The sequence below is a fragment of the Idiotropiscis lumnitzeri genome, chromosome 17, assembly GCF_059441095.1.
Source record: "Idiotropiscis lumnitzeri isolate Australia: NSW breed Sydney's pygmy pipehorse chromosome 17, RoL_Ilum_1.0, whole genome shotgun sequence".
Taxonomy (NCBI): Eukaryota; Metazoa; Chordata; class Actinopteri; order Syngnathiformes; family Syngnathidae; genus Idiotropiscis; species Idiotropiscis lumnitzeri.
In genome coordinates, this window is record NC_142407.1 from 5,169,346 (window position 1) to 5,194,119 (window position 24,774).

The 24,774-nt window shown below is 40.7% G+C and overlaps 1 protein-coding gene across 3 annotated transcripts in view; it reads left to right on the forward strand.

Annotated features, from left to right (window-relative positions):
* The window catches only part of aff4 (ALF transcription elongation factor 4), a 43,466-nt gene that overhangs the window by 9,302 nt on the left and 9,390 nt on the right, over window positions 1–24,774 (forward strand). For 2 of the 3 annotated variants that reach the window (XM_088279590.1, XM_088279591.1), the window contains exons 2-8: window positions 17,595–17,724; window positions 21,532–22,317; window positions 23,104–23,142; window positions 23,343–23,429; window positions 23,710–23,737; window positions 24,508–24,571; window positions 24,650–24,742. In XM_088279590.1, the coding sequence (XP_088135716.1) occupies window positions 17,599–17,724; window positions 21,532–22,317; window positions 23,104–23,142; window positions 23,343–23,429; window positions 23,710–23,737; window positions 24,508–24,571; window positions 24,650–24,742 (1,223 nt within the window). In that variant the 5' untranslated portion in view covers window positions 17,595–17,598. Of the gene's footprint in view, window positions 1–6,643; window positions 6,869–17,594; window positions 17,725–21,531; window positions 22,318–23,103; window positions 23,143–23,342; window positions 23,430–23,709; window positions 23,738–24,507; window positions 24,572–24,649; window positions 24,743–24,774 lie in introns of those variants that run through there. The other variant, XM_088279589.1, reaches the window with a different exon arrangement.

The window sequence follows — 24,774 nt, forward strand, 5'->3', positions numbered from 1 at the left end:
CAGCTCAATACCATATATAAATGGGAGTTCAAAACAGAGTTTCCAATCCCACTCAAGTAATATTTAAAAACATAGCTCATGGAGTAATTTAGGTGGTATTAGATAAGGAAATGTAGTCAAATACTCATTCTTGATATTGTCAAACAGGTGTAAACGTTGAAAAATTACCCTCAACATCTAGATCAGTGAAGTCAAACATACGGCCCGCGTGAGATGTGAAAATAAGTTTGACCCAACTGAATAGACAGCCACCTCAAAATTCGCCAAATGACCGATGTTACTTGCACACAAGATACACCTGTAAACTTGATTCTATGGACTTTTACCACCACTCAGATCTTTTAATATGTATAGTAAAATTCAATCCGTAAGACTTTTGTTAAAAATTTTATTCTTGATATTTACAAGCAATGCTGAGATGAGTAGCGCAAGTTAGGCAAGCAATTTGCCTCACAACCTTAAGTTATGGTTTTATTGGGGAAAGAAAACATAGCACGACATTAATAAAATAAAGACATTCAACTATTGTTACCACCAGGACAGCATGCAAATAGCAATCATCTGTAAAATATTGCCGCCAATTGTTATAGATCATGATTTTACTAGTCTGGCTGACTCTGTAATAGATTTTCCTGCATGTGGCCCCTGAGCTCAAATGAGTTTGACACCCCTGATCTAGATGATTAATGTACTAACGTTCTTAGTTGGTATTGTGATGCAAAACAGTCACGTGAGCAGAGCCGTAAACACTTGTCGGCTCCCTCTGGTTTAAATAATGCAGCACCTGCTGAGACACAAAGTGCCTTCAAGCGCCTTTCCATGCCTGAATGAACATGTGTAATCTGTTTAGCGTGCACACCAATTAATGGTTTGTTTTGATTAGTTAATTGATGCCAATTATCATTGCATATAGTTAGTCAATCACCAACCTTCAAAGATACTCACCTCCTGTCCGTGCAATTAAAAACAAAAATCGAGGAAAATGTCAACAAAAGCAAAACAACTCTCCGATTATCTACAAATAGAAAAAAACAATCTCAACAACGGGCGTAATTTTAAGGACTACTCAATTTACGACAGATTAATTTTTACTACAGCGACGTCAGAAAAAGCTGGTTAGTCAATCGGTAAGCTACGGCTAATGTACCTGTAAAGTCAAATACAGCAAATATTTGGATGTAACAAACTTTTACGCCATTGATATGAACTAAGTGGAAAACATTCAGTGTCTTGTTAATTGAGCGTGTCTTCTTGTGCCGCTGATGTATTCTCATGGAGTTTGTCATTCTTAATGGTGGACAACATCCAAGATGGCCCATTTTTCACTGTCAAGTTAAGTTTATATTTTTTTTTGATCAGGAAACTGAAATTAGATATCATTTTCTATTTTATTAGGTAGGTGAGAGCCTTTGAAAGCCATTCACACGGAGTCACAGATACTACAGTAGCATTTTAGGACGGTGAACCCAAGCTCCACCGCGCAAACATGTTACTGTGTTATAATACAGAATCAATATTCGTAGTGAAAAGTAAAAAAAAAACTGACTGCTCTTGTTTTTATTACCATTTAAAACCACCAGATTAAAGTACCAGAAAGTTGTTTTTTTGCTCATTGAAAACAGTCTCTTTGCAAGAACCGTGTGCAGTCTTTTTATACTTATTTATATGCTGATTATTTTTATTGGCGTGGATAAAAGATGACCTGCCTCCTCAGGAGCGTTAAGGTAGGGCTGGGCGATAAGACCTAAAATCAATATCGCGATAAATTAAGCAATTTTACCTCGATAACGATAAATGCGCGATAAATTTCCGCCTGTGGACCAAAATCTAAATAAATGCAGGAAATGCATATTAACTGTTTTTATTGGCCAACTGGTACACATAACTTTCAATGAAAAATAAAATTACAAAAATCATTTATGAACATTCCAAATAGCTTGCTTTGCATGACTTGATGAACAATGTCACAAAGAACAGGAGAAAAGGAGTACCTCTCGCAAAATATTTTCTGCAAATAGATTGCGCCAAGGTGCTGTAATGCCATGTGCAAAGGCCTAGATTTGTGTGATGGTCTCTTGTAAACAATATAAATAATGCCTTGTGCAAAGGCTAGTGTGGTCAGCAAATAAAATGCTAAATAAAATGAGAAAAAAGTAAATGCAAATAAACAAGTGTGCATCATCGGGAAAATATGCCGTCTCGAGTACGCTGGTGCGCGGTCGCCACTTGTCGTCTAAGTAATGCACAGTCAGGCTCAAACAGGGATCCATGTTGCGACTCGACCACAAGTTGGATGTGAATGCTATATGCTTGACATGTCTACGCTCCCGTCCCGATGTTGTCCATATTGGGAAGTACGGTTTGCAACAAATATTTTCGTACCTCTTGTCGGCTTCTTTCATGAGGCGTTTAAATCCTGTGCACTCCACGGTAACTAGAGGAGCTAAATCTTTAGCTGTGTGCTAGGCTATCGCGTCCACCTCTTAGACATTCTCTCGTATGGTGTCGCCTCCGTTATGGGCTGTTGTCACTGGTCGAATCTTGCTTCTCCCTTTGAACTTTCAGCACAGTGTCACTGGTCGAATCTTGCTTCTCCCTTTGAACTTTCAGCACAGTCTTGTGGGTGGTGAAAAGAAAAAGTTGGACGCGCTGTTTTGGGTGCTTACGAGGCACTTTGCAGTTCGTGTTCTTTTGCTCAAACATCGTCTTTATGGAACCCAAAACATTCCCAAACGACAGATGTCGAATTTCTTTTCGGGACTAGCGCAACAGGAACAACTTCAACTAACGTTACTTCGTCTTCAGCCGTGTCAGCCGCTTCTTGATTTGAATCACCAGCTACGACCGCGTCTGTTTTCCTTTTTTTTTTGTTCAGCTGGGTGGAGTCACGTGACTACAGCCCCTGTAGCCGTCTTAAAGGGGCATCAACATAGCCGCAGACAGACAACCCTTCTTTTTTTTTTAAACACCAAATTTACCAACATGGGCAAAATGATGTCGGTCAGTGTATTAAATTTCGGTCACGGTAAATTTTCGGTTTATCGCCCAGCCCTCCGTTAAGGCATCACATCATTTGGAAAAGGCATCCTCGCTACATTTACAATTAGTTTTTGTTGTCGTGGCCGCATGTGGTCTTGTCCCCACTCCTCGGCAAACAGCTGTTTATATGAGGCAGGCCCGCGGCTATTGAATGGACACTCTAGTGGAATGCATGCGGTCAGCAGGTTTGTTTCCACTGTGCCAGGGCTGCGAACACAGCTACCTACACAGAAACCTGGTCGGATCATTTTTCATTGTAGCTTCTGATGATATTTTGTTTTTAAGATCCACGCACATGACTGAATCGTTGCATTCATTTACGCATATGCTGGTCTTGATTTAAAGAGTGTGTCCTTGGGTTGTTTTTAGTCTACAATAGACAGATCTGTCATTTAGTGCCTTCTCAATTACATTCTGTCGTCTGCAGTTAAAATGTTCTACTTGTCTAATGTATGCTTCTTTCTATATGGCTGTCAGTGGCATATACTATATAATTGATGTGCTCAAAATAACTGTCCACTTAATCCAAGCATGACCTTTAAATAGCAAGGGGGGTAGCTGTGTTGTACCCTGTGGGGATGGCTGCAGTTGCTTCCAAGAAAAAAGCTGCAGCAGTCTTAACTTAATTGTATCTTTTTCTGATAATAGGCAGACAATGGGTTGCGACAAGATTTTACAGTCATTTTTTGACTCAGATGGCTTTCCAGTCCGGTCTTCATCATTTTATGTCAGCCAGTCAACGGCAAGCGTAAGAAGATATACATCTTTACTCAGCGCTCCTTATTTTCAAACAGCACAGACGGACGGACTTAAATGCAAGACATCATCACCAAGTTTCCAAATGAAAATCAAATCAAATCCTATGGTCAAAAACTGTTGCTCAGGACCAGATGTGCGATGAATCCAACCAAAATAAAGTCAGCGCGAAAACAGCATTTTACAACCAAGGCGCCCAACAACACACAAATACTACAGTACCTACTGTATGTAATTACACTTTAGAAAAATGATTAATTTCTTTCCATTTTCTTGTAATATGTATACAATCCAAAGCTATTTTTATTTACTAGAAGTGTGTAACCGAGTTTGTTTTTATGGGTTCAAATGAATTAATAGAATTTCAGTCAATGTCAATGGTCAAAATTGATTTGACGTGCAAGTAAGTTGAGTTACAAGCTTGGTCATGGAACAAATTAAACTCCTAAGTAAAGGTGCCACTGTGCATAATTTATGTATCACAATCAGAAAAATTGGCAGAGTGTTTAGTGTGGGCCAAAAACACAATACTCGCTAATCAGAACTTGAAACCTAAACATTTCTAAGATAATGAATATGCTGTATAAAGAAACTGAAGAGTCCCTGGAAAAGAATGGGGAAAAAACGTTTTAGATTAGCCTGGCCTTTAGTCTGGTTGTCTGTGTATAAGCTCAAACAACATTCCATTAATTTACCAGCGTGTTCCGAGAGAAATGCCACATGTTTTGTGGTTCATTTTTTTTCTTGGTTCTGTTTGGGAGCAGATCAAAACATTGTGACTTGCGGTGATAACACATTTGTCACTTGGTGTCATCACCTCAACGGAGCTGATGAAAACATTGTGCATTTGTTACCAGCAGAACCGGATGCCCTGTGCCTTTAAGAGGCTGCACCAGTGCTTCACGTGTGCTGGGGAACAGTTGGGGGGAGGGAGGCAGCTTGTTGACGGAAAGACAGGCCCTGGTTGGCTTGTCTTGCTCAGAGGAGTGACATCACGCGGAGGAGAGGCCTCGTGGTGTAAAATAACATGTCCTTCTATGGCACAAGGCGGAATGTTCCATTTTCAGAGTGTGAGGTGAGCTCTGCTCCCTTCCTCGCTACTCCCTTTATTTAGGCTTTACGTTCTCACAGCTGGTCAAATCTTGGTTGTATTAATAGATTAAAGATGTGCATTTTGACATCTCTTAATCTTACTAGTCAGGCATGAATACAGAAGGAATTCTCATTGGCCTTACATCCCATTCCATGCCTTTGGTGGTTTTAACTCATCACACGCTGGCGTGATTTTGATTCTTTAGGTGGACAGCAAGTTTAGGCAATGGTAATTTGAGCAGAGGACACTGATGACTGGTGTAGTATGTTTGTATTCCAGTTGTTAGCAAGGTATGAAAATACGACTGTTTCTTAGTACAAGACAACTCCAAAGCTTATTAATACTAAATATAAAAATGAGAATAACAATAATGCCTTAATAATTGGGATTGAACATGAGGGGTTCCAGTTTTGTTATCAGAGCAACCTAGTCTCAACCAAGATGTCTTTTTTTCTTCTTTTACGATTTTCAAGTTTTACCTACAGAAGAGAACATTGTCAAAATGATCATCATTCACAACTGCAAGTAATGTGATATGCATGCCAGGCCACTAGTTGCCGATGAGACTGTAACGAAAATCTACACCAACCAACTAGTTGTCCATCTGGAGCAAACTGTCTTTTTAAATATCCTTCATGAACATATGTCTATAAAGATTTCGAAAATTCCATGCTTGGCAGTGGGAATAGCGTCAAAATTGACAATCACATAATATGGCGCTAATGCAAATGTAATATATTGGAAGATCATCAGCTTCTAAAATCATCTTTTTCAAAATTTGATGGCACTGAACAAAACCCTTTTATGATCCGACTTTTTTCGACGCCTCTGTCTGTGTTAAGATACCAGTGCAGATGGCAGATTAATGTCGTCCCAGTGATTTATCGATTTCCGATGACAAGACTCACTGCCCATTTTCATTTTATTGTTGGAAACAACTATAGCTGCCGCGCTCAGGTCACTTAGCACCAAGCTGAATCAGCTTGGTGAATACCATAATGTCTCACTTTGGTAAATTCTGTTTTAAAGGGACAGGCTAATACATGTCGGCTCTTTCTGTTGTGCCTGTTTGAAAAGCAGCCAAAGTAACAATCAGTTTCAGAAAGAAAGGAGTGGCCCCACATAATAAAACCTGTTTCATTTTGTATTTTGATCTGCGCTGTTGACAGTGCATAGAAAACACCCGAGATTCATATCATTTTGAAAAGAAAATGCTGGCTGGCAAGCATGCACTTAAGCCACTGATTTGGGCAAACAACAACAGTGTAATACCTGATGTTGGTTAGCCTAGACTGTACCGCTCGAAATAAAGGTAACAGTACGTCGCTCTATAGATATTAAATACATTTTATAGGAAAATCAAAACAATCTGCTCCAAACAAACACACGCCATGAACACGAACTTTAAAAGCAGTATCATGCAAACAGCTGCTTCATTTCTGCCAAGTGGAACATCAGATTTTCATTACGAGCTGAATCTGTACAGGTCGACTCGTTCTTTCATCCATCAATTCTCTGCTTCTGCCAATTTAACACACCCTGCCGTTTGTCCAACACTATCCTAACCCTCCTCTCTTCCAGTCTTCTTCCCCACGAAAGTGTAACCACAAAAAACAGCACACACATTTCACGGAAACACAAAGCTGCGCCAGCTCTTGAAGCCTCACGTCCAACGGCAACACCCCCGCTGTTTGCCTTTGTGGTACGTCCCGAGACGAGCAGTCACCTCCTCTATCCCAAGTCAGATTTGTCTCCACTCTAAGGAAATACGCTGTACCTCTGAAAGGTGTAAAAGTATAGTTTAAAAAGTTTTTTTTATGCTCGGTGGTTACCAATGAAGAGGAAAAGGAGCGTCCAGTAATGGGGAGGGTGGCACACGCGTTTTGGGTTGACAAGCCATGACAGGACTACTGGTGAATCGCCGGTGAACCCTCCTCCTTCCAATGTCTCAGTGCTTTGGGCCATGGCCTTTCACGCAGGGTAAGACAGACACTTATACTTGAAATAAATTTTTCTTTAATCCTCCCGTCGAATGGGAAGACTTAAAAGTGAACTTGAACTGAAGGTTTTGGAATGGCAACAGCAGAAATGCTGAATTCGCATAACTGCTCGACTGTATAGCCATATGTCTGTCACCCTTTTTTCTTTGGAATAAAACTGTTCACTTTTGTACTATACGTGACTGCGAGTTGGCCTGCAACAGATGAGCTGATTAATTTAGGAACAGAGTGAACTGGCTTTTCAGCTTGCCAGACTTTGACCTTTTCAACACACTGCAGAGTGATTACAATAAAATGGAGCTGGCCACTTATATAATAAATGCCCTTCGTCACTTTCTCCTTCTTTGTTTTTTACTCCTGTGCTTGATTTTCTGTTAAAATCATTGGAAATATGACAGGTTGCGAGACGTCTACAACTCGGGGATGTTCCCTGTCGTCCGGCTGCTGTAAACACGTTGTCATAAAATTACGCGTCCTTGTCACGGACCAATGTTTTGCACGTTTACACACACAGCCTTTCCCATCTGCATGATTGAAGAAAGTACTCAGAAAGCACTGCCGCTTTGTGTCATAAAATGTGAACGTTTCAGTATTGTCTTCAAATTTGTAGTGATGTCCACATCCGAAGTGTGAAAATACTTAAATTAAAACAAAAACAAATTAACTTTGTATGGAAGATGTGGAGAAAAACAGTCGCCGTGAAGCCTAGTTTAATGACAAATCTGCTCCATCACCATACAAATGAGTATGAGAAATATGTAAAGTTTGCAACTCAACAAGCATCACTTCTGCTATAGTAACGATAAGTAAATCTGCACAACACACGCAAAATAAACATGCATACAAACATATTTACTGCATTTTTTTATTTTTTGGGGCAGATCTCGTCAAATTATCGTCATCGGAATTGGAAAGGTTTGACAAAAGCAGTGAAGATATATTAATTTGCCCCCGTCGCACACCACTAGTGGTTGGGCTAAGTCAAGCTGAGTTTTTATTTCTCGGCACATGTTAAGAATTTGTACATACAAATAACAATGCCGTTCCTCCTCTAGAAATGGCTGTAACTTTAATTATATCAAAAGTCAAACAATTTGTCGTTTGGAACCAATTTCATAAGGGAAGGATGTGCGTTTTGTCAGAGATTAGATGGGACGATGAGATTTTGACAATTTTCACTCTGTGGCCAGTTTTTGAAAGTTTATGTCTTTAGTCTCTAAAATTAAGAAAATAAAATAATTTTAGTTGAGATTTATTCTGGTAAAATGAGGTTGTTGTTTTTGCATGTGTTAAAAGTTTCGCAAAGAAAACGCTGCTGCAGAAACAACTAATAACCTTGTAACGTTTGCGTTAACGTTTCTTGTTTCTACAATGACAAATTAAATTAAATACATACCAAATATAATTGATTTACATTGAATACACAACAACAATGAAAACATTTAATCAACAGATGCCAAGAATACAGTTTGGTTGTATTTACTGTAACTTTTAAGTACTATACATTTATATGCTGTCTTTAAAGGGGAAGTCAACCCAAAATATTTCATGACAATAATATGATCTATGTAGCCCCACTTGTCGAAACACAGCATTCTGATTAATATTGCATTTGTGGAATATGAGATAAGCAAGAAAATGACATTTTTAGCCATAGTCTGGGGGCGGCCATTTTGTCACTTGCTGTCGACTGAAAAGGACATCACAGTTTGGATTGGTCATTACCTTAGCTCTGAGCATGTCTTTTTCAGTAGACAGAAAGTGACAAAATGGGCGCCCCTGAGATGGCTAAAATCGGTGGATTTTGCTGCTTATCTCATGTTCCACAAATGCAATATTAATGAGAATGCCATGTTGACACTATGGTGCCTTTTTTTGGTGGGGGGGTGACTTCTCCTTTTTAAGAACGTTTATTAAGGTACAATATGCATCCATCCATACATCCATTATCTGTACCGCTTCTCCTCACTAGGATCGCGGGGGGTGCTGGAGTCTATCCTAGCTATCTTCGGGCAGTAGGCGGGGTTGCCAGCCAATTGCAGGGCACACAGAGACGAACAACCATCCGCACTCACACTCATACCTAGGGGCAATTTACAGTGTTCAATCGACCTGCCAAGCATGTTTTGGGAATGTGGGAGCAAACCGGAGTACCCGGAGGAAACCCACGCAGGCACGGGGAGAACATGCAAAATCCACACAAGAAGGCCGGAGCCGGGATGGAACCCACGACCGCTGATGTCTCTCACTGTGAGGGCATCGTGCTAACCAGTCGAGGCTAGGTACAATACATTTTACTGAATTATTTAAGTACACGTTTTCTATTCTGCTGCACTTAAGCACAGAGTTACTGTTCATACGGTTCCTCTGTCTTACAATAATACAAATACCTCTGCTTTTGTATTTATTTCGTGGTACGTGGTATTAAAAAAAAAAAAGGTTGAGAACTCGTTTAAACCGCCTCCTTAAAGGAATGGTTAAGAGAAATTTCTGGGAAAATTTGTGTTTATTTGGCCACATTTTCTAAGTGAGTAGGCAGAAACAACTACATTTGTTTTTGGTTTTTAAAAGCCATTGTTCAAAAGTTGACACAAATGTTACGATAACTATTTCAAAACATCACCAAGCTCATTATTTGGAGCTGTTCACATGCAGAACGGCTCTATATTCCACCTTTGTGACGCAATTTTTATTCTTTAGAAACAATAATGCAAAGAAATAAACTTTGAAAGCATTTCATTGAAATTTGAACTTTTTTGTCTCCAAAAGGGTATTTTTTGTGAAATTGTTCAGCATAAATATTTAGACGAAGCGGCCAACTAGATGAAAGGTTTTACCTAATCCTGTTTGTATATGCAAAAATGACTTAAAATAACAATGCGTTATCCAGAGGTGTAACGATAAATCGACAGTCACTCGATTATCAAACGAATAATAATTATTATTTTTATACTTGATAAATCGGTTGGATATTCAAATTGTCCAAATCCTCAGAATTTCAACTTCTTAACAGTAAATACCCTATTTCGGTAATGCTCCGTGAAAGTAGGCTGATTATCTTTGTGTTGAATCAAAATAAAACAACACAGCTTTTATTTGAGAAAACAATGATCACCATTTTTGCTCAAGTAACTGAATTGAATAGCATGTCTCCTATGTTCATAATAAACTCAGGCAGCTGCTCAGTTTTCACAAACCGGTCGAAAAAGCCTTTTGGGTTGCCAAAACGCGGATGTCACTTAAAGAACAGTTCCAACGGCATTGTTTCTGTTTTTTTACACGTGGCTGGAAATATCTATGGAAAGACATTGGGGCCTCTAGTATTATAATTGGCATAAAGATGTTCTTTAACTGAGCTGTGGTTTGCCCTGCCATATAAAGTTATGCAATTTAACTTGTGTAAAAGCTCTCTAACCCTGAATCATCAGCAAATTCTGGCACCTCTACTCATTTGTTCAATCCATACACGTAGTTATTTCATGGGTGACCCAAAAGCCTTTCATTTTCTGCTGAAATACAAATGCGGTACCACAGTATTGCAGAAACAATTAATGGACAAGTTGCCTTTGACTTCTATCGATTTCCCTTTTTAGTGTATGATGGGGTGGGGGGGGGGGGTACCTCTGTTTAACTAATAAAAACCTGCAGAGTGGGTCAATTGAGAGAGCCAAATGGACTTGAGCTGTGTTTACAAAGGATTGTTGCCCTGGGGCATTTGATCGCTAAGCGCTATGCTAACAGTGGCTCGTTGACACGTTGAGCTTGAATGTGACTTTGACAGGCTTCTTCACATTTACATGATGTATCAGCGCACTCACGGCAGCCTTGGTGGTGCAGTCGAGTGCAGAGCCAGCAGCAATTGGATCCTTTCTTTTTTGCATGTTTTTTCTTGATCTTTTTGGGAGATTTGTTTAAAGTACAAAGTGGGAGCGGCTTAGTTGTCTGTTGCATCACTCGTAGTGTATTTTCTTTCATACTGTGTGCCCTTCATCACTCGGATTGGTGGCCACTTGGAGGTTTTGACTGTCTTATCGGCCATTTTGTTCCGCCTCTTATCACACCGTGTGCTGTTTATGCAGCTTGACCTGTCACAGCATCCTTTTTTTCCTGGAAGCCGTCATACATATATGGCATAAATGTTCCAACAATTTTAGTAGAACATGAACACTCAGTCATTGCACCATGTTATTGGTTGTTCCTCCCAACGAGTCCGTAATACCAGAATAATACATTAAAGCACTCAGAAATGATCATCTTTGTTGACCCATTTGGGCTAATTTTGTTGTGCCTCATTTTGTTGTTTTAAAGTAGTACCATGTGCTTGTTCTCTCTCTCTCTCTCTCGCTCTCTCTCTCGCTCAAGAAAAAAAGCACTGCCAGTTCCAAAAAGAAGAATGCTCTGGGCAGCAGCTATTTTATTACTGCGTTGAAGGATTGAATCAGTCACTCATAAAGCTGTATTTCCAGCTCAAACGTCAGTTGATGTAGTTGCTGATACTAGAAGATTACACTAAGCTATGCAGGGGATACTTTGATGGCGTTCCATTCCCAAAACAGAGACCTAATTAATTTCTAACATGTACCTTTAGCATAGCTAAGTCATAACCACAATTAATATTTGCATTAAAAACTTAAAGGCAAATGCCAAACAATTAAATGAAAACCAGAAATTTCATCGGGAACTGAGTGTGCCTTCTTGTGGCGCGTAACGACTAATTATCACATCTAAGCAGCTCACAGCGGCGGCATCAGACCACTGTTCTCTTAAGTTGAAGTGTAAAGGCATGAAAGTACAAGTGTTTAAGTAAAAGTGATAGTGCAGAACGTGCACAACGATTGATCGTTTTGGAACCAACATCGCGATCTCAGACAACGCGATTTTGAGATCGTAAATGCTGCGGTTTGTGCCCCACTTTTGGGAAGCAGGTCACGCAGTACTGATTTAAAAAAAACAAAAAAAAACTGAACAAAAAAAAAACGCATCACGCAGTCCCGGAAGTAATCTCTTTCGCCACTGCTTGAGTGCACTGCACCAAGTTATCTAGTCCCCCTACAGTATGGACTTTATTTGTACTATATGCAAGTCTGTACACAGCAGCAGTAATGAGCTGCGTGATGACACATAAACATCCCCACTCACAAGTAACGTTTTAAATGAGGAGGCGAACGAGGAGTCGCTAAGTGTGCTAATCGCTAAAGTAAAATACAGCATCGGGAAAGATCCAAAATAAGTGCTTAGTTGTACGGTCGACTTTTCAGTTAGGAGTCACCTCATGTTTACTGAAGCTGAGCCGTGATTGGTCGTTATCTGAGCCATATGCAACTGTGATGTCATTTTCAGTCGACAATAAGTGCCAAAATGGCCGCCCTCTGAGATAGCCAAAACGGGTGGATTTGTCTGCTTAACTCATATTCCCCGAATGCAATATTATTCATATTGCCGTGTTTTGACGAGTGGGGCTTTATAGAACATATTCTTGTCAAGCAAATTTTTGTATTGACGTCCCCTTTAATGCATTTCAATGGGCATCAATTATACACTGATTTTTACTTTTCGCGAGCTGGCCTGATATTCATTCCCTGCGATTAGCGGGGATCAACAGTAAATATATTGATTCATTTAATTATTTAAGTTTTAAGGACATTAATTGTTGTCATATGTATGTTTTTGTTACCAGTAGTTGAATATGCATCGCTATTGTTAATGCTCTCTCGTTGACATTCCGCCTGAGATCTCAGTCAATCAAGCTCTCAACGGTGGTTAACGTCACCTTTCTTTATATAAGTTTATTTTACATTGTAAAATTGACACTTAAAGCTCACTTATCCCACTCGGTTGTCGGTCGCGGTTAAGTATTTTATTCGGTACATCAAGCGCTGGTATGCAAATGGGTGAAAACAACCGTTTAGAATATTCAAACTGGATTCTCTAAATATGTTCAAGTAGGGCTGGGCGATAAACCGAAAATTTGCCGTTACCGAAATGTATTACAATGACCGACATCTTTTTGCCCATGTCGGTAAATTCGGTGTCTAAAAAAAAAGAAAACAAAGAAATGTCTTTTCTGTCTGCGGTGACGTTCATGCCCCTTTAAGACGGCTACGGCGCACGTAGTCACGTGACTCATGCGCTGTAGAAGAACGTAAACAGAAGACGCGTTCGTAACCGGCGATTCAAATCCTGAAGCGGCTGACACGGCTGCAGACGAAGTCGAAATTGTTCCTGTCGCGCTTGTCCCGAAAAGGAATTCAACATCTGTCGTTTGGAAATGTTTTGGGTTCCATAAAGACGATGTTTAAGCAAAAGAACATGAACTACAAAGTCCGTCGTAAGCACCTGAAACAGTGCGTCCAACCTTTTCTTTTTCACCACCCACAACACAACCATGCTGTTGACTTAAAGCTTGTACTAAAAGTTCAAAGTGAGAAGCAAGGTTCGACAAGTGACAACAGCCCATAACGGAGGCGACACCATACGAGAGAACGTCTCAGAACTGGACGCGATAGCCTAGCACATAGCTAAAGATAGAGCTCCTCTAGCTACAGTGGAGCGCACAGGATTTAAACGCCTCATGAACGTAGCCGACAAGAGGTACGAAAATATTTCGCAAACAGCACTTCCAGATATGGACAACATCGGGACGGGAGCGTAGACATGTCAAGCATATAGCATCCACATCCGACTTGTGGTCGAGTCGCAACATGGATCCCTGTTTGAGCCTGAATGTGCAGTACATAGACGACAAGTGGCGACCGCGCACCGGAGTACTCGAGACGGCACATTTTCCTGATGAAGCACACTTGTTTATTTGGCATTGGCATTCGATTGACATTTTTTACTGGCGATTAGCTCCTTTGCACATGGCATTATTTATATTGTTTACAATATCCCTTTACACAAATCTAGGCCTGCAAATGGCATTACAGCATCTCTGCACAATATATTTGCAGGAAAAGATATTGTGAGAGGTACCCCTTTTCTCCATTCTTTGTGACATTGTTCAAGTCATGCAAAGCAAGCTATTTTGAATGTTTATTCAAATGATTTTTGTACTTTTATTTTTCATTGAAAGTAATGTGTACCAGTTGGTCAATAAAAAAAGCAGTTGATATGCATTTCCTGCATTTATTTTGATTTTGGTCCTCAGGGGAATTTATCGCGCATTTATCGTTATTGAGGTAAAATTACCCAATTTATCGCGATATTGATTTTAGGTCATATCGCCCAGCCCTATGTTCAAGATTTTTATTCTGTTCATTTTCCCCATAGGCGGTGACGGAAATGTAGTCATCCCCATTCCTCGTAACGAGTCTTTTCTACGAATGCTTTTTGTCACTTGATGTGTTTTGAAGGCAGAGATGGTAAAAGATAATTGTGTTGTGTTGATTGTGTGCATGTCAGAGCAGCCAACATCATTCCCATTTGCAACAATAAAGCGACCACTAATCGGGTGCGTCAAACGCGTCCCAGTGGTTATGATGGGCTGTGTATTGTTTGCATGAAGACTATTTGTAGACAGTAAATGTGTGTGCCGCTCAGCCCAAATGACTCATTTAGCTAGCTGCCAATGACGCAAAATGCCCCATGAAAAGTACCCAGTTGTGAAATCAAGCATCTTACGGATGAACACGCACATAATCATTCAATATTTTATTTGTAACAGTCCTTTTGCTTTACTCGCTTAAAATGGCTTGGAACCCATCTGCTTCCTATCCTCTTGACAGCGACAATTCAAAGTAATCCCGGCGTGCTGCATTCATAATGGGGAGGTGGTCGTCCAAGCGCTCTGTGTCAACACACGTCAAATCTTTGTTGCTCTTGGCTGAGCTCAAGCCGTTGAGGATTAAGACCGAGAGGTGACACGCCTGGCTTGATGTTGTGCTTGTCTTTTGTTTCAAAGCTCACTGTTGGACAAGCTAGTGGATGAACATTGTGCTTGTAACAGCTCCTTGATGTCTCTCTGCTGCAAGCTGACATGTGCGAGCACTACAAACACTCTTCAGTAAGCCCCCCACTTCCCTTCTGTTTGGATTACCCACGCTCCGGTCAGAAGCTCGTGACATGCCGACATGTTTGTTGTCACTTCTGTCTTTACAATTTCTTGCCAAAGGGCTTTTTTAAATTTCGGTTTGGGATAAGCGATTAGTTTGTGTACTGTATATGTCAATGTTTTGGCAATAGGGTGTTGGGCATGAACCCAATTATCACTACTTTACTAATTTGGGTCTTGAACCGAAAAGTTTTGGAAAATCTGTTTGTGACAGCTCTTTGCTAACAAGGATGTGGCACTAATTAAGGTCCTGTGTGGTTTTATGACCGTCTTTTTGTTGTCAACCCCAGGGAAAATTGTCTTTACTGTGTTGCCACCAAACGTCCGGGGTGCTGATGAATGTTAGATTTGTTTGAAATGTGTCCCCCCCCACACGCACACACACATAGGAAATGAAATTGAATAAGCCTTTATTTGCCCTGCAAAGGGGATGTTTTTTTTTTTAATTTATTGACACATAAGACAGCATTTTAACATTTTAACTATTATATTTCACTGCCGTGGATGGGTATACGAGCCAAAAAGTATGTTCGGTTGACCTAGGCTGACAGTGAATGACAATTAACAGACAAATTTCAGAGGAAAAATTTCTGCTTTACATTCAGCGTACTTTTTGTTGATGACATGACATTATTTCTCGCAACAACTTTAGTTTATTGTTCTATAGCAAGCTATTTGAGCAAGTTACTGAACCTCCAGTAACTCCTGATGATATGTCATCATTGGGTAGAGGTAATAGTGTGAAGTGGTATGAGTACTGTCGGTAGAAAATCCCTATACAAGTGACAGCCCATTTGTAGAAGACCAGGTCTTAAATTCTGGATTTTTGCACGTCTTATTATTCATGATGCTTTTGGGATGCACACATAGTTGGAGGTTCACTTGCTTTGAGCAAGGGAGACATTAAAAATACTCATTGTTGGTCCCTAAGCACCCAACAATAGCTAACATTGCTTTTTCCCTTTAGCCTTTCAAGATGGCCCCGTAATTTTCGATGGTCTACAACAGGAGTCCCCAAACTTTTTCCTGTGAGGGCCACATAACTTTTCCCTTCTCTGATGAGGGGCCGGGGTCAGTTTGTAACAGAAAAAGTGTGATGATTGCAGGAGTGCCTAAATGTAAAAATGTATTGTTTTCCAGAAAGCCACAATCAAATAACCCTTTCTGGATTCTTTACAGAACAAAAGTCAGAAAATAAATAACACTATTAATTAAATAAATAATAACCAAAAAAACATCTCTAGGTTCTTCACAGAAAAAAAAAGTCCATGGAACATAAACTTTCTGTTGTGCCGTGCACAGTCTTAATAGGTCCAAGTTCCATGGTTTGGTACAATTTGCAGAAAATATCCTCCCCCGTCGTAGTCCCTTTCAGACTTTGGAGTGCTGCCAGCTCCTCGCACATCTCAAAGTTTGCACTAACTCCACGAATAAAAATGAGCAGCTGCGCAGTGTCCTGCACGTCTGTGCTCTCATCCACTGCTAATGAAAAAAATTCAAATTCTTTTGTCTTCTGCTGCAGCTGGGAATATACATTACCCCCGATTTCTTCAATGCGTCTGGTGATTGTACTCGCTGATAGACTCACGGCATTAAAGACATCTTTCTTCTCGGGACACACCTCCTCCGCGACAGCGTTCATGCATTTCTTGACAAACTCTCCCTCAGTGAAATGTTTACCACTGCTTGCTATCAGTTGAGCAACCCGAAAGCTGTCCCGAACAGATGACTGGTTCAGCTGAGCTTGGCGTACAAATATATACTGCTGAGCTAACAGTCCACTTTTTAGCTTTGAGAGTTTGTCTGCTCGCATTTGGCCTTGCAAGCTATCATACTTGTCTTGGTGACGGGATTCATCGTGTTGTCGCAGATCGTATTCTTTGAATACCTCCACCGCCTCTTGACAGATCAAACTACACAACTTTCTTTGCATTGAACAAAAAAATAATCGTTTGTCCACTGCAGGTTAAATGCCCTGCATTCTGAATCAATTTTTCTCGTACCTAATCTTTTCACCATCATTCCGCTCTCTCTTTGAGAGGGGCGTGTTTAGGATTTTTTTTCTGGGGGTTGCCAAGATAGGGGCACAGACTGCAGAAGGTTGTAACAGAATGTCACGTTATATGCGTGTATAAAATAGTTACTAACTAATTGTTAATAATGAAAATAGTTCATAACTAAGGAACATTTTATTGCAAAAGTCCAACTTTATTATCAAATACAAATACACATATGAAAAAAAAAATCTATATGCTTTCTGGTATTGTTCAGGGGGCCGGACCAAATGTGGAGACGGGCCGTATGCGGCCCGCGGGCCGTAGTTTGGGGACCACTGGTCTACAAACTGGCGCTGAGCATCTATTCAAAGGGCCTGCTTGCAGTCAATATACACTACTGCTGTGTCTAGACGAGCCTAAGCCTATTAGCGACTTCTTTACTTTCTCCACTGCGATTCTCGCCGTTGCTTTGCATGTAGCATTTAGCCACCTGTCATTTATAGACTTCGCCTTAAACGTGGGCTCTAAGCAGGAAATAAATAATAGCAGCCTCACAGAATGGCCATTTACTGTCAAACAGTCGTTTAAAACGTATGCACTTGAATTCACAGTCATGATGCATTATCCCATTTACTGACTTGTGTTGTTTGTGCTTCCAGCAACATGAACCGTGAGGACCGGAATGTGCTCCGAATGAAAGAAAGAGAAAGGAGAAATCAAGAAATCCAGCAGGGAGGAGGAGAGGCGTTTACAGCAAATTCCCCACTTTTCCCCGAACCTTACAAAGTGGTAAGCTAATTTTGCCTCGAGAAATGACACTAAAGTCCGAAAAGCTGGTTTCTTCTTGACATGTCAACTTGACCAGGAGGATTAATCTCGCAACTCTGCTTACAGTTAAGTAAACATCCTTCAGTTATCCTTCACCGCCCACGTCCCATATCGTGAGACACGTCTCAACAAGTTTCACTGACATGACGTGATTGACACTCACTTGTAATCAAGAGGCTTGAAAAATGTCACCATGAAATCAGCTGGTTATGTGCAACAAAAATATGACACACCCTTGTGACTTTTTTTCTGTTTGTTTAATACAATTGTGTTTACTGCAGTGTAGTTACGATTTTACTACTGCACCACGTCTCCGCCATAAAAACAGCACTGCATGCTTGGTTCATTCAAGTCATCTAAATTGTCCATAGTTGTGACTATGAATGTAAATCTTTGTTTGTTACATATATGCCCTCCAAATGGCTGGTTCCAGTCCAGTCTTTCGCCCAAAGCCTTTTACGACTTCATGCCTTTAACGCCACCACATACAGGGCTATTGTGCTTGTTTGACACAAAATTGCCGAGCAAAATCGATTCAAATGTTCAAATCAAGTGTGAACCAGCGACTGTAATGCTAACAATGCTAACAGAGCAGCGAGGGTCAGCAATGAGTCAATGCATTTTTTGTGGGACTTGCAAATTTAAACGGGCATTGTACATTGTCTGCTTCTCAATGATAGAAAGTAACGGTAAAATGCATTTTCAATTCTATCATGAGTTGTATTTATTTATTTAGATAGCTAGGTCACACAAGAGTTCGTCTTACCCCGTAGGATTTTCCACAGACACTTTCATAATTGTATAATATAATAAAAGCCATGATGCACAGAATAGTCTTAAAGACATCAAAGTGTGATCTGCGATAAGAGGTCTGGGCATAATCCACACTGAAGCCAGTAATCAACAAACGGAGACAATATGGCACGACACTGACATGGTCAAAACCGTAAATAGGTAACTAGTAGAGTTGTAATAGGTAGTTTGAGGAGTTTTGGTTGTGGCCTACGTGTAATAAAGATCCCTAAGCCGATGGTGAGATGGAGGCACTTTTTTAAAAACAAAAGTCTTTTTGTTAATTTCAAAACATGGCCAGAGCATCACGTAACATTTTAAAGCTCGAACTGGAGCTTTAAGCTTTTTGAGGAATTTTCGAAAGAACTCACGCCTTAAATTCTATTGAAAAAAAAACCTGCAGGGTGCCCAGAAGGGGGTCTATACAAAAGAGATGTGGTATGTTGCACTTCCTGCCTGATTGTCAGCTTCCAATACAAAACATTGTCTTGATTTAACACCCCAGGTTAGTTGGATCAGTAGTGAAATTGTAAAGGAAAACACATCCTCATCCCGTGACCTCCTCGTTATAGATGTGCACAAACGAGCCATACTGTAGATGTAGGCCATCCTGCTCCGGCCTGGGCCGCACGACACTAAAGAAGATTTGCGCTTCCCGCATTGATCTAATCTTTGCCACTAACCGGATTTGTGCGGAGCTAAGTAGCTCTTCCCCCTCCAGAGCTTGAGCGAGTCGTTCGGGCAACGGTGAGGAATGTGAAAAGCGACCAGAGGTGAGTGACAGCTGAGTGTTTTAGCCCCTCCGCCCCCAGAAGGCGAAAGGGGAGAAAACATTGCAGGAGTTGACGTCTTAAAGCCTTCGCTTGTGAGACAGTAATGACATTCGAAACACAAATGAACATGTGATAAGCCAGCTGTTTAAAACGGGCGGGATTTGTTTTTTCTTTTTGGTCTGCATGTCTTGTCTCTTGCTTGTCTGCGTCTTACGTAATTTTTGCTGCATGTCTTTTTTTTTTTTTCTTTCCCCTTCTTCCCCCTGTCATGCTCCACTAAGTGGAAGAGCACTGTGGTGCATTTAAAGACCATGTGTGCTTCTCAGGCCTTGCAGATGTACAACAGCAGATTGCTGTGAAAAAAATCTGATTTCAAAGAGAATGAAGAAAATTGGATTTTACGAATCACATTTATTTTTTTAAAAATCAGTTTGGTTTTTTTTTCATATCAAATATATAACAATCTCATAGACTAGGCAAGACAAATTCCTTGCGCACTATTAAAGATGAGCTTAACTTTTGGAGTGGCAGCATCTTTAATGACAGTGAACGTGATAGTAAACACTCAATATGGGCACTCTACAATGTTTGTGCCCATCTTTGTTCCGGAAAGGCCTGTGGCTTATTAATTAGTTTCGCCCTCCCAGTCTCCTTCAGTTTATCCATTCCTCCGTAGTAGTCATGTAATTATGTTTTTTTAAACTCTGGTTACATCGTTTATGATAATTCATAAACTAAATACTAATAAAGGCCTTCCGCAAATAGATATTTCACTCCACCTGCAGTTGAGGATATTTTTGACAGTTCACAACAATTTTAAATGCGCTATTGACAAGTAACGTTATTGTAAAGTGCAACTTGTGGTTCTAAAAACATCGCTCTGCATTTATGGTCCGGACAATTTGAGAGTTAATAACAAAGCATTTAACATAAGATCCGACATTAAATCACTTGAAAACTGCCCTACTTAAAATACTGAAAATAACTCCCTCATGGTTTGTCCCATATGTACCCTACGAAAAACCTGCTAAAAAGAATTTTTAAGACCCTAAAGAAGTCTTAATTGCTCAGCTCCCTAGGCAAGTCAATGTTTTCCTGCCTCAGATGGCAGCTTGTGTTTCCTCTGTGTAAATCTGTCGAACAAAATTGTGGTCTGAGGCTGAATGTGAAACTGGATACTCCCCCTAAACGGTGACATGCTAGCTGTTAGCAGCTCGGCGGTAACCTTTGGCCACAGTGGAAGCTTTTACATCTGGCTTTGATCGATTCACTCGCATCTGCGTTCACGGATGAGTGAGGCCAGTCGCTCTGAACAAGTCGACTCTGACTGCAGTACACTTTATTTATTTCACTGTTTTACTTCACTATTTTGGCTAGGTCATTGTGTGATGTTTGTATTTATGGTACAGCCGGCTTATCACGGCTTGATTTGCTGTTGACACTTTTTGATGGCTCTTGATCATTGGTGTGTAGAGTAGCTAAAAATTGTATTCCATTTATTTTAGAATGATGAACTGAAGACAACTTTGACCAGTACAAATTATCCCTAAAAGTTCCTTCGGTAAATGTAAGAGTAACTCTAGTGTGTACTACTTCCTTTGCTGCCGCTGCTGTGCCATCAGTATCCGTAAATCTGGAGACATTTGTCCTGCTGTTGTTCTTTGTTGGTGTGTCTCAGTCCAACTGATAAATTTGATGTGGTGTAGTTTTCCACAAGAACCCAAACCAAGGCATCGGCAAAGAAGAATTTGTCATTCTGCAATTTCCTTGGTATGTTTTTTTTATTTTGTTTTGTTTTTTAAACAATGGGTCTACAGTTTTCACAATGAGATTTCACACACTGATGACCTCCTTGGTTGTACATGGTGTACAATATTTAAAAAAAATATATAATTGTTTGAATAAAATGTTCCTTGTATAAAATCTTATCTGGTTCCGAATGCTTAGCTCTCAAATTCCATGAGGTCCTATTGTAATATGTGCTGCTTTTGGTTGAGTTCTGGTCAGTTGCACTCATCAGCTGTAGCCGACTGGCCATATCTTCTTGGCTCGTGGTTGTTGGTAATTTTTCCTTTTCCCGCCCCCCTCTCCAATACTTGTATCACAAACTAAAGGCTGAATTTGCTTGCTGACTATATTCCCTCTTCTTGTTTCCTCCATCATCACACTTCTTCTGTCTTTCTTTTTTTGTCTCCTACTCCAGTCCAGCAAAGAAGATAAACTGTCCAGCCGCATTCAGAGCATGCTGGGCAATTACGACGAGATGAAAGAACCAATTGGCGAGGCACTTCCGAAGCTTAGCGCCAAACCGTCAAACAGCTCATCTTCCTCCGAGGAGAAATCTGGCCCGCCTTTGTTCAGCGAGAACCAGCGAGGAGGTGGCAGCAGTCAGAGCAGTAAGTGGACTCCCGTGGGCCCTGCCTCAGCTGCCTCCTCATCCCAGTCTCAGAAACGCTCCGGACTGCAAGGGGGCCATAGTAGCCAGAGGGGCAGTGGCGGCAGTAGCGGCAGCAGCAGCGGTAGCCAAAGACACAGTGAAAAGAAGTCAAGTAAACACAGCAGCGGCACGGAGCACTCCAAGTCGCACACGTCAAGTCCAGCCAAGGGCTCTCTGAGCTCCTCCAGCGGCAACAGCCACTCGCGGAGCTCCTTAGCCGCCGAGCAGCATCACAGCAAGGAGCGCTACCGGTCCAAGTCCCCGCGAGACCGAGAGGCCAACTGGGACTCGCCCTCGCGGGTTCACACCTCCTTCCCAAGCGGACAGCACTCAAGTCAGGCTTTCCCCCCATCGCTCATGTCGAAACCGGGCTCCATGCTGCAGAAGCCCACGGCCTATGTAAGGCCTATGGATGGCCAGGAGACGGCAGAAGCTAAAAGCTCGCAAGCAGAAAGCTACAGTGGACAGTCGCACAGCAGCACTATGGGGGAAATGAAGTCTAATGGCAAGGCCTCGCTCACCAAACTCAAGATCCCCTCACAGCCTGTAGAGGTATGGCTTAACTCAAGAATATTGCTTTTCCTCATATTGTCGCCATATCGCATTTAGGCAAGACGTGCATCCACTAAAACAAATAAATGCCTCCCTCAAATAGACTCTCAGTAAATATATCAGTAACTGTAATTACATTGTCTCCACACAGTGACATTGATTAGGTAACTGCTGCGCTCATCTGAACTCTGTTGCTAACATTAACAGCAGCACCTACCGAAGCACAGTTTTAGATGAATTAAAGTGTGAAGACTATTTTAAGACACTCTTCCATTATGTGGAGGCGGCATTTGCGATTAGAATTGGCATCCTAGGCGAATGCACATCCTCATTTATGTTCAGTTCAGCAGCACAAATAGTTTCCTGCGCCATGTTAAACATGTCTTTTCCAGCGATTGCTAAATAGGTTCTAATATGATCTGATATCAAATATAATTTTAAAAATAATCTCTATGCATTTTTGTTTTATATTGTTTGTACAAATAATGTGCAAATTAACAGACCTCCCCCCCATATTTACAATTTAGTAAATAAACCTATATTCCTTTTTTTTCTTCACATTTTGAATATTTCCAAAAATCCACAGCTAAACTTGGCATGAAGGTTTTCTGAAAATGTTCTGGGGGTTTTGGAATTTCCCTTTGTGGTTATGCAGCCTCAAACAGTATCACTGTTCTACACATGAAAATGCACCTGTTAAACTGATTTTTCACTTGTTTTTGTTGTCATTTATTATTAAAAGTTAACATCTGCGCTCGTTTATGAAAGTGTTGTTTCTAATTTTAGGGATCTGGGGATTCCAACTGTGTGGATGAGATTCTAAAGGTATGTATGTACAAGTTATTTTGTATTCAAATGACAAACCTACAGTCTTGGCAGTCAAAGAGAAAAGTTTCGCAATTCAAGCACCATATGGCTCATTTGCACTTTTTCCCCCCTCTGTACGTGCGTGTGTGTGTGTGTGTGTCTGCGTGCGTGGGGGTGCGCGTGTGCGTGTGTGTGTGTGTGTGTTTACTTTCTGTCAGGAAATGACTCAGTCCTGGCCCCCTCCATTGACAGCAATCCACACCCCCTGCAAGACAGAGCCCTCCAAGTTTCCGTTCCCCACCAAGGTCGGCATTGCCCAGCAGCTCACTTATTCAGTGTGTCTCGATTAACTTTTATGAGGTTGAATTTTTGTTAAGCTTCGGGTCTGTCTTCAAAAACACATTCACTGAAAACCTTTGGCTGCTCTGTAAACATGCACATTATTTCTAGTGATAAGCTTAAAGGTTTAAAACACTTAGCTTTTCAGTGAATGCCCACAGGTTTGACAGAATAATGGAAGAGTAATAAGTACTGATTTAAAAGGCCATGAAATAATTCAGAATGTTTTTTTTGTTCCACCCACAGGATTCTCATTCCTTTTCAAGTGGACAGAGTGAGTAATAACACACAATTCATTCACGTTTACTTACACTTCAGCACGATACGTGCTTTTACTGCCCCTTGGCAAAAATTATCCAATATATTAGAACCTCCAATTTTTTTGTAGTACTACCTTGACTCAAGGATGACCCGACATTTTTGCTTTGACTTATGAGGACAAATTTGAGATAAGATTGCTGTGTTGTATGCTGGCAGAGCATTCAACTCACTTCGCTAAATGCTGCAGTTGAACAGCGAATTTTTCTAGAAAAAAGTGGCTTCGAGCTTTTAATTGCCACTCCTGGTTGAGGTTTGTCAAACTAAACCCGAAAAAGAGATTTACACCTTATTTATTTAAATCATAAGACTTAATGAATTTAAATCATTATTGAATGTCCACTAACTTAATGCTAACGCAGAATGCAAAAAGCCATAGAAAGGCAAATGAGTAGCATGTATGTGGTTGTGTCTCAACGCTTTAAGCAACGGTTATTTGAACATAAATGGCAAAACAACACATGGAGACAGACAGTAGAACAAAAATCAAGGTATATATTCTTCATTGTCTGCAAAAAACAACAAATATTACTGCGAAATAAACTGAGTCCAAGCAGTTACACAAGTCTGACTTTTGAGGGTTTTTTTTTTCCTTCACCCACTTTTGGCTAGACTCAATGTCGCACTACTTAAGAGGCATTCAACACTGCGGTATCCACTTTATGTATGTTTTTATGTTTATATAGCCACATCTTCCTTATATACAATGTTGTTTGTGCTTTACAGAGCGCGGCAGTTCTTCCAAAAGCTCAAGCAGCCACCAGTCAAAAACCTGTGATGACCAGCCAACGTATGTTCTTAAACTTCTCTCCTCCGCGTCCATTCTCATTTTGACCTCCCATTAAAACGTATGACTCTTGTACTTTAGTATGCTGGAAGATGACCTCAAGCTCAGCAGCAGCGAGGACAGCGATGGAGAACAGGACTCTGCCAAGAATGCCTCAAGAAATACTTCAGCAAGGTTAGAGTTCGGCACAGCATGAGATCTTGTAA